The sequence below is a fragment of the Pygoscelis adeliae genome, unplaced genomic scaffold, assembly GCF_000699105.1.
Source record: "Pygoscelis adeliae isolate BGI_AS28 unplaced genomic scaffold, ASM69910v1 Scaffold51, whole genome shotgun sequence".
In the NCBI taxonomy this organism is placed as follows: domain Eukaryota; kingdom Metazoa; phylum Chordata; class Aves; order Sphenisciformes; family Spheniscidae; genus Pygoscelis; species Pygoscelis adeliae.
In genome coordinates this window covers 479,756-489,849 of record NW_008824007.1, presented here as the reverse complement: position 1 = coordinate 489,849, position 10,094 = coordinate 479,756, and the positions used below count along the sequence as shown (strand labels likewise).

The 10,094-nt window shown below is 38.3% G+C and overlaps 1 protein-coding gene across 1 annotated transcript in view; it reads left to right on the top strand.

Annotated features, from left to right (window-relative positions):
* The first annotated feature begins 147 nt into the window (after positions 1–147).
* Positions 148–10,094, top strand: part of LYPD1 (LY6/PLAUR domain containing 1) — a 15,077-nt gene continuing 5,130 nt past the window's right edge. The window contains exons 1-2 of the mRNA XM_009325846.1: positions 148–196; positions 255–392. Coding sequence (XP_009324121.1) covers positions 148–196; positions 255–392 — 187 coding nt within the window. The remainder of the gene's footprint in view (positions 197–254; positions 393–10,094) is intronic.

The following is a 10,094-nucleotide window of genomic DNA, read 5'->3' as shown; positions in this document are numbered from 1 at the left end:
CGGAGTCCCCGCGGAAAGGAGCCAGCTTCCTAACCAGGTGCTGAGCACATAAGGCATAGCCTCAGCTAAGTGGGAGACACGGGTTTTTACGTTGTTTTTGTCAAAGTCGTACTTTGGCTGGGCTGCTGTGTAGTTACGAACAGCACAATGCGAAGAGGGAAAGATAAGGACGATTTCTGGCACGTGTTGATTGATTGTTTGGTTTTTTAATAGTATTACCATTATTATTCTGAGCAAAATTCTGTCTGTTCCAGGTTTGGGTTTGCAAATACAGTGCTACCAGTGTGAGGAGTTCCAGCTAAATAATGACTGCTCTGCTCCAGAGTTCATCGTGAATTGTACGGTGAATGTTCAAGATATGTGTCAGAAAGAAGTAATGGAAAAAAGTTTTGGTAAGAATTCAGTAATTATACTTCTGTTTATTTGTGTTGGATGGCATTTGTTGGTTTTGGCTCCACCCATTCACAGTCTTCACCTACAGATGAATCTGGCATTCCTACCTAAAGGGACCAGGTTCAATTTCTTATACTTCTGAGTGACTTTGCAACTCAATGAAGTTAATCATTTTCCTTTAAAACTGGTGTGAAAACTGAAGGATGCAGGCCAAATGTTGATAAAGCTGTTAATACACAGTCTTATGGGTCGCAGATTTAGTTTCCCAGCACTGGGAAATTAATAACAAGTTAGTTTAATCTCATTACAGTTAATTACATGGGCTTTTTCCCCAAGAGATGGAAGAGCATTAAATTAGTAATTCCCTCCTTTCTTTTATTTACTCTAGCAATTCGTATACTCTGAAGGTTCATCTTAAGGGAAGGAAAGTGTAGTCATCTTTGCTTTCATCCATAGAAGAAAACATCAAGCAAAAGGGGGAGAGGGATAAAAACAACATTTTGGGGAGTTGGGGGGAGAGGAGGGCACAAATGGATATATTTGCCATATTCATTTTCTAAGTCTAAGGGGGCTTTTCCCTTACTGTAACTAATATTAAGTTAGCATATTTGGAGATAAATGTGTTCAAGAGGGAGCTAGCTGTGATTCTGCTTCTCGCCTCTGTTGCCTTTTGACAATTGTCTATAAATTGCTTTTTTTTATTCAGCATCATGGAAGGCATTTGAGATTTAGAGAGAACTGTCTCGGTGTGTAGACCACCACGTTGAGTGAGTAGAAGACTACAGCTTTATTAGGGACTTGAGGGCGGGGTGGGGTGGCAAGGAAGCGTGTTTGTGGGAGTTGGAGTTCGTGCAGCATCCTGCTCTTGCTGCAGACAGCCGTTAAGGCGCTGGGCATTAAAAAGGGCAAGCTAGCAGCAGCTCAGTGGTGTGCCTCAACACAGATGTGACCTCTGTACCAAGCGGTAGGCTCAAGGAGAAGGCAGGCTGGGACTTCAGAACCCTGATTAAAGGGGAAGCTGCTCTCTGGGGCTGCGCATCTTGCAACTGAGGGCAACGCTTTAGAGCATGGAGTTTACTGATGTAAAGGACTGTTGTTATGCTGTTAATATAAATCAAGCTGTAGTCTGTCCTTTCTCAGCAAGTCCTTCGGTAACAGCAAAATCCTCCTCTACCTAGCAAATGTGTGCAGCCATCCATCTTGAACGGTAACATTGGGTCTTTGCATTAGGAAACTATTCAGTAGTATTTTCAAAGTGCTTCTCAATCGGCTGGTTCTGCTTGTGCCGGTAGTTTCAGATCACTACATTAGGAATTATAGAAAAATAGTAAGAATTGTTGTTACCTGTCAACAGTAGCTGAAATGCTGCCACTTTTGTTTCGTCCTGGGTAACACCATCCAGTGACTCTATTTCTGTAAAATATTTAGCAGCTCTCCAGTGTAGAGAGAAGAAAGCTATATGTTTAAAGGAAGATTAGTCTCTTTCAAGCTATGTGTTATTGGAGTATTTTATTTCAAATTTACTTGGAAAGGGTGGTGGGGATGGGAGATACTTACAGCTTGCTTGCAAGGTACTTTTAAAGTCCGAGTATCTCTGAACGTTTGAAGGCTTTGCTCTCTGCACACCACAGCTTCTATAGTATTTTAATAGGTTTGAATGGATGCTGTGGTGATTCAAAGGGCAATCAACATGGTATATAGACACAGACAAAAAAGTCAGTTCTCATTCTTAACAGTTGTTTGGTGTTGCTTGTTTGTTGGTTTTTTTTTTAAATATCTTCCCTGGTTCCTTCACATTTTCATTTCAGTACAACCTCCGACTGTATCAGCCTTCCAGAAACGTATCTGTAATCTTTCCTTCAAGTGAAGGTTGGAGAAGTGTTTTCGGTCAAGTAAACACCTCACAGATGAAAGTGCAACTCTTCTGGATAAGTGGGCTTGCACGCGTGCACGCGCACCCCTGCGGACGTGTTATGAGACAGCCACTTGTGTGCTGCCTGGGTAGGATGGGATAGTCAGCTGTGCATCTTTTCTCAGACTAGCAGGCAAGACTGCGGTCTGGCCAGTGTGACTGTGGCACGTTGAAAATGCAAACTGGAACTGTTTTAATAGATTTTAGACATACATTGATGCATAACTTGTCCTTACTCCTGTGAAGAAGTTGGTTTGCAATATACTAAATAAGGAGCTCTTAAAAGAAACTTCTGGGTGAGGGTTTTTTTCTGTGCAATTTTATATTGTCTCTGAGCAGATCCTTGGATTTTCCCTTTAGGAGGTAACTAGCATGCTGTGCATAGCAGGCACCACTGTTCTATTTTATTTAATTTACTTCTATAAATGCAGTTCTTACTCACTTTAAGCTTAGAGATTATAAATTTCAGCTAGTGAATCAATTTAAATTTTTAACCTAACTATTCCAAATTGAGTGAAATTTACATTGCAAGCTTAGTTTCATTGTTACCCTCGGTCACTTCTAGAGAGGATTGGTTGTAAAACAAAAATGATTCAGTTCATCATCCTTTATTGGTTTTTTTCCTAATTGATATTTAAATGTGTGTCATATAAATGCCTTATTCTTCCAAGTTTTATTTAATAATTCATTCTACTTCTACCAGTATATTTCATAACTTGATTCTTTTGGTTGTTGCTTATCACTGAAAGCTGAAATGTTTCAAATATTGATTTTAATTTATAGTAGACTTGAGTTTGAATTTTTAACCCAGAATATGAAAGATGTGAATTTGCATTTATTTGACAGCACAATCTCATAATTAGAGTGTTTCCTCTTGACTAGATACAGTCAAAGGACTATAATTTAATTTTTATAGACTAACCCATTTTTGTCCTTAATAAAATATAGCTGTGTCAGTGAGCAAAATGTTACAAGTTCTCCTAAACCTTATTTAAAAGTTAAATGCAACATTTTGAGATAAAGTTCATGGTCTGAATCAGTAACCTATTGATGTAGTCACCCTTCCTTTGCAGTATGCATTAATCTGTGTGTTTGTTCTGCTATCAAGGGGGTCACTGACTTACATTCTGTGGTGTGCCTACAATATAGTCCCCAGCGTGTAGCCAGTGACTTTTTTTTCCTTACGTATCTGTTAATGTTCATTGAGTTGTGCGATGACAGCTCTATGGTTCGGCTTCATTTCGGTATTAAACTTTCTATAAACAATGCTGGTGGAGAACGGTGAGACTGTGTAGTTTTTTTCATTTATGTTGTAAATAGTTCCTCATGCCTGATCATAGTTAAACAAACCTCTCCTCTTCAGTTGCTATAAAATTAGGGTTAGTGCTCAGAACATTATCTCAATTTCTGGAGAACCAATCTTAGAAAGTACTTCTTGGCTTCACGTGAGAAGTAACAGCAGCATAGGCATGTTCCTAACCCAGAGCTTAAAAAGCGGCTGTTGCTGTGACAGCCTCTGATGTGAGTAGCTAAGAATGCAGGTGTTAGTCACCAATACTTTGAATTGGATCGGCAGGCGTGTTATCCCAGCTGTTTGTAGTATCAGGTAGGAGTTTGCTCCATTGCACAACTTAAAATGAATTGAGCAGTACGTCAGCACGTATCTGATTAAGCAATTATGTGGAACTAGTATAATTCTGCCTCCCCTGCAAGCATGCACTGCGCTATGGCAGTTTATATTTCAGTTGCACTTCGGGGATCTGTCAGTGCACAGAATTGGAGACTTTGTCAAGTAAATGACAAAACATTTTTCTCACTTTAAGCAGAGTTGTATTTAAAAATATTGCTAGAACAAGTTTTATGCAGTTATGTTAACACTCTGTTCCAGTGGGAGATACAGAAGGACAGGACAGTATTTTGCTTGTGATGCAAAATCTTGCAAACTAATTTGTTAATTTAATCTTTAAAAAAAAAAAAAAAATCAGTGCTTTCTTCCTTCAGAGGGATGAATGGTGAGCATGGGAAGTGGCACTGAAGACTATACCAAGTAATTTTTGTCCTACAGAAATTAACGTAAGGGATACATTTCCAGTGCATTCTTCAGCTGGATGAGCAGGTGTTTGATCTTTTGTCAAACATTTAATTTACACAGTTTTCAAAGCTCTTTCAATAATTCCACTTGCAGATACTTTGTGGAAATACCCATGGCAGATTCCCCTCTCCCACTTGCCTCTCTCCTTCCCATCTACGAACTTCTAACTTAAAAATCAGTGCTCCTTCATTTTTAGAATATATGTAGGAACAAAGAAATCCCACAGTATAATGGGATCAGATAAGACACCTTGATGATAGGTAGATGAGTATATAATGTATATATGCTTTTATACATATATCATAGAAAACATACTGATAATGAAGTTTACCTTTTACTGAAGGCAAGAGCTATCTGAGTGTCAAGGCTGATCTAAAACCTACTTAAGGCAAAATGAAACTTGCAATGTGAATAGATCAAAAAGGAATAAAGCATGACGGTTGAGACAATCACCCCAGAAAGGCAGCCAGTCTAAATTTCTGAGAACTCACTGTAAGTAAACCTGCCCATGTGTACGTTTTGAACAATATACCTTGTGCTCTAATGTAGTTGCAAATGTACTTTTACAAATTTACTTTTGCAAGGAAAAAAAAAAAGATCCACAGTAGCAAGACTGATATTTTAAAATGTCTGTCTGTATAAAACTAAGATTGTTTATGAATTTTCCTTTGCAAGTGAATTGGGAAACAACCTCGTTATTTCTATCAATCTGCAATAAGAAACTTGCTTATTTGTTTGGTTTATCAATGGTCCTTCTAATGTATTTACACAGTATATAATCCTGCAGTGTAATTAAAGCAATTGCTGTAATGGTGTGCTTAAAAGTAGTGCATGGGAACATCATGAACAAGATCAACTCACTATTGAACTATAATTCTATTTATTTATCTAACTCTTCTCAGTATTGGTTTCCCAGTCATTTGTTTTATCAGGCAAGGAAAACAGTGTCTAAGTTGTGTGATGAGTTGGCCTGTGTTAAATTCTTTACCTGTGATGATTACTTTTTTTTATCTTACTGTGTTGCTGCCATGATTAAGCTGCTTCATGTATGGCCGTTAAGGATTACAGAAGCGCATACTTTTTTCTGTTTTCATGCATAGTATCCATTAGTACTAATACTAATTGCATACTTGTATCAAGGGGCGATTATACTCTGGTGTACATTTATTGACAAAATGATTAAAACAGCAAACAAAGTTTAATGTCTTCAGAATCACTGTAGGCATTGAAGTTTCATAGGTAATAGCTGCATCCCCAGCATCCATTTAGAAACAGTAAGAAATATCCACTGAGCTGGCAGTAGATTTATTTTCTTTTACACTGTCTCTTTTGGTCAAAGCATATCGACATACCTCAACAGAACTTTTGATATTTTTTTTTAATCGAAGTAAAGCATAATATAATAAATCTTTACTGACAATTTAAAAAAAAAAAAAAAGAAAGAAAAACTTGGCAGGTGACAGTTGTTACCTATAACATTGTATCTCATGCTACCAGGTGCCCAATGAAATGAAGACATGGTAACCAGTACTGGAAACATGCATTTCATTTTTGATGCTGAATAAAAGACTTACAATATATGTTGTTAATTTGTACTGCATGCTGAAAACTTGGAGCTGTGGATATATTACCATTCAGAAACACTTTTTCAGATGCCAAAGCTGTTTTCTTACTGGTGAATTCCTTCCAGTCTTTGGGCTGCTCAGAAAACTTCCAGCCACATACAGGCTGAACTGAACTAAGTGCGTCAGCTAAGGAGAAGTTACAGACAGCATGTAGTAGGTGATTGCTGTTCTGACTGCCTTTAAATGTAGAAAAGCAACAGCGGAGTTAACAGTTCAAGCAGTTTATGACTTGAAAGTCATGACAAAGATCCAAGTGCAGAAGTGATGAAGGGCTGTATTATTTTAAGGAAGTTGTGGTATCTGGTCCAGTGAATTTCATTTTTCACAGGACATGGACAATAGCTTTTTATGTTATTCTATTTCTCAGACTTGTCTGAAAGGTATACAAATGGATTTTGTGAGGATACAGTGCCCACAGCCTGGTGTCTCTTAAACCTCCTATAAGCGTTTCCTATTGCATTTCACACACAGATGAGTCTGTTTCCAAAAAACTTCTTGTGTCCTGATCCTATCACTTGTCCTAGCTCCCAGTGACCTTATCAAAACATTGGCAAGCGTGTTTTAATTATCCAAACGGGTTTCACTTCCATTTTTCCTTTGTAGTCTGGATATTTTTTTGGAAAACTTAATATAACCTATTTTGCCAAATTACCAATGAGTCTTTGAATGTGGAAAAAGTAATATAAAACCCAGGCAAATCCTACTAATCTACTCTGAAGTAGAACAGGCTGCAAAACTGTAAGCATGAAAATAGCCGAAGATATGAAAGCTGAATGGATTTCAGCGGTACTGGCATGCAAGCATAAACGTGTGAGCCATTCCATTGAAATTGGTGAGGACGTTAATTAGTAGGATGCAACAAGACTATTCACGTGTAAAATTATTTATGGGACTTATTACAAGGGTATAGTATTTTAACATTTGTAAAGGCATAAGGACTGCGGCTTCCCAGTTCATTTCAGCAGATGAGGATTGTCAAGAAAAACGCTCATACACGATTCTGAAAATTAAGTTCACCTCTCTTGCTGGAAGGTGATGTATGTTTTGATCTTGATATCCAAGGTATTTACCTACCTTTGTATCAGGAAAGCACAGATGATGGAAGGCCGTGAGCCAGCTTTGTTTGAAAGATTGTATGTTTTAGTGCTTGACTGCAAGTCCGCATTTGTGAGCAGAGAAATTAATAAGGACAGTAGAAAACAAAAGAATTAGATATGCAGGTGGTGGCTGAGCTTTGACTTCTGGTTTGTAGCCTCCTGTGGCTTTAAAAATTATTTGATAACACCACCATTAGCAACTGTACTTAACTTTCTCAGCCTATGCATTTTTAAGCAGTTTAATGCCTTGCTTCTGCTTTGTGATACTGTGAGCAATGACAAAGACTACTTTGTGCCGTTATTTACATTATTAACAATGCAGTTTTGATTCGTATTTCCAGTACCAGAATTAGAAGGCATGACTTACAAAGCGATACCATGGTAATCCGAACCCTTGTCCTCGGTCGGTCAACAATTGTCCGGTTTTCCTCTAAGATGATTTAATTTCTGCAAGATGCCATGTCAGGGTCAGAAGGAGAGTGAGGAGGCCGGTCTTCCATTCTCAAAAGCCTCCTATTAGTTTCTGCAAAAAAGTGCAACTTTTGAAAAATGCCAAATGTATGGAGGCGTTATGATGATATTAAGTAAGTTTTCATAGAAAATTATGATGAAAATATGCTAATTCAACCAGGTACCGTTGGGGGGGGTGGGTTTTGGTTGGGGTTTTTTTGGTTGTGGTGTTTGTTTGGGTTTTGTTTGTTTTACAGAATTGTATACTCAGTAAGAGCCTGATGGCATGAATATGCTTTTATCTTGTCTCCTGAATGCATCGAAGGGAGGGGATAGGGATGAAATAGCTGCAGTCCTAAAATGCAGGATTAAAAATCTGGAAGTGTGTGACGTAGCTTTGCAATAGACCTCATTATGATGATATTAAGTAAGTTTTCATAGAAAATTATGATGAAAATATGCTAATTCAACCAGGTACCGTTGCGGGGGGGTGGGTTTTGGTTGGGGTTTTTTTGGTTGTGGTGTTTGTTTGGGTTTTGTTTGTTTTACAGAATTGTATACTCAGTAAGAGCCTGATGGCATGAATATGCTTTTATCTTGTCTCCTGAATGCATCGAAGGGAGGGGATAGGGATGAAATAGCTGCAGTCCTAAAATGCAGGATTAAAAATCTGGAAGTGTGTGACGTAGCTTTGCAATAGACCTCAAGTCACTTAATTTCAGTACCTCTGTTTTTTCATCTGCAAACACTGATCATGGTTGCTTACAGTATTTAATTAGCTGTTTATAAGGCGATTAGTAAATCTCATGATAAAATATCTGGCAAGGTGCAAATTATTTAAACCACTCGTGAGCTCCAGAGAGAGAGTTGAGAAGATGAGGATAGGAAGAGTTAGTGTAAAATGAAACACAGAGGACGTGGATGGATATGGTTATACTTTACACTGGCTTAAATTGGTTTTTTAACAGTGCATTTATAGTCATAGATGAAAGGATTTGTGTTGGGGAAGCTTAATTCATACTTTAAACCAATAAAAACATGATCTGACAAAAACAACAACTGTTTGGGGAAGCACAATGTCAGAAGAACGATTGCTTTTCAACATTCAATCACCTGATAAGATATTTAGGACCTTATTAGATAAAATATTTATAATCACTTTCTCTAGAAAACAGAGAGCAAATCACAATAGGACCTTTTGCAGTCCTGCAGTTTGCACTGTATGATGTATGTGAACAGGTACTAGCTAAGGAATAGACAATTACCATAGCAAAACCACTGAAGGCATAAAAAGATGGGCATAAAACCTAATACGAAAACTAAAAAACATTATTTAGAAACCTATTTGTGTGTAGTCTGTACCCAATTTTGAACATTACTGATACAGTAAAATCCAGAAATAGTCACGTGTATATTTTATGTACCTCAGAAAGGGATATTAATTGTTTACGTGTTGTTCTTGCTAGTGTCAGTTCTCATTCTAGATTTCAGCAGACATCACAAAAAGAGCTTTTGTAACTCCTACTGCATACTGAATGTCACTCAAGTGGAGGGTAAGCAAGTGACAGTTTAGGGCAAGAAATAAAGGATGAAATATATAATCGAAATCACAAAGGAAGCTTGGATAGGCAGACAAGACATCAAGTCTAAGCACAACAAGAAGGAAAACTTGCAGATTCACCGAGACCAGAAAATTGAAAGTTTCAGTGAAATAAGATAATCGGAACTATTCAGGACACTAAAACAGAGGGGGAGTGTCAGTTCATATACATGGCCCTTATGCTTCTCTTTACGAGAACAACAAGATTGAGAGAACACCCAGAACAAATCACATACAAATCATGAAAGCATGCTAACGCTAGAGCTGGGACAACTGTTGGGGGCTTCTCATGGGTTGTGTGTGCCACAGTATGAATTCTCCACTGTTGGCCAGTTTTCTGCCTTTTGCTTGGAGGAGATGGGCAAGATGGAGCACCAAATCTTAGAGTTGCGTGGAGAAATTCTGCCGAAGTCCTAACGGCACGCCTCAAAACTTGTCTTGATCTGCCTGCTAACTTTGAGTTACTTATCTTAAGATATAAAGCTTTTCTACATGCCCGAAGCTGTGGCTCTGTGTATGCCTCCAACTCCTGGTCCAATCTTGAAAAGGCGGTTTTGTGATTGCTCAAGGATGCCTTGTTCCTGGACCCTAGTTGGGCATAGACTGTTTTCTAATGCTCCTAAAGATTTGGTGCAGCAGGCATACTCAGAGTACGTGCAGAAGATTTTGCTAAAGCAGTATTTGTGGAATGAGTTGCAGAAGACAAATCTGACTTTATGCATGACTATGAAATTGGGTATGTACAAAACACTGTAGCAAAAGCTTGCTTTAAAAATGAGGAGTGTCAGTCGTAGCCCATGAGATAGAGCATTTGGCTTGGAAAAGTTGGCGTTGGGCTAAACAACATCATCTACTTGACGGGAGTCAAACTTACAGCTAAGAGTTTTGTGGCCATGAGGCCATAGTCTGTTCTGGGGTGAAGCAG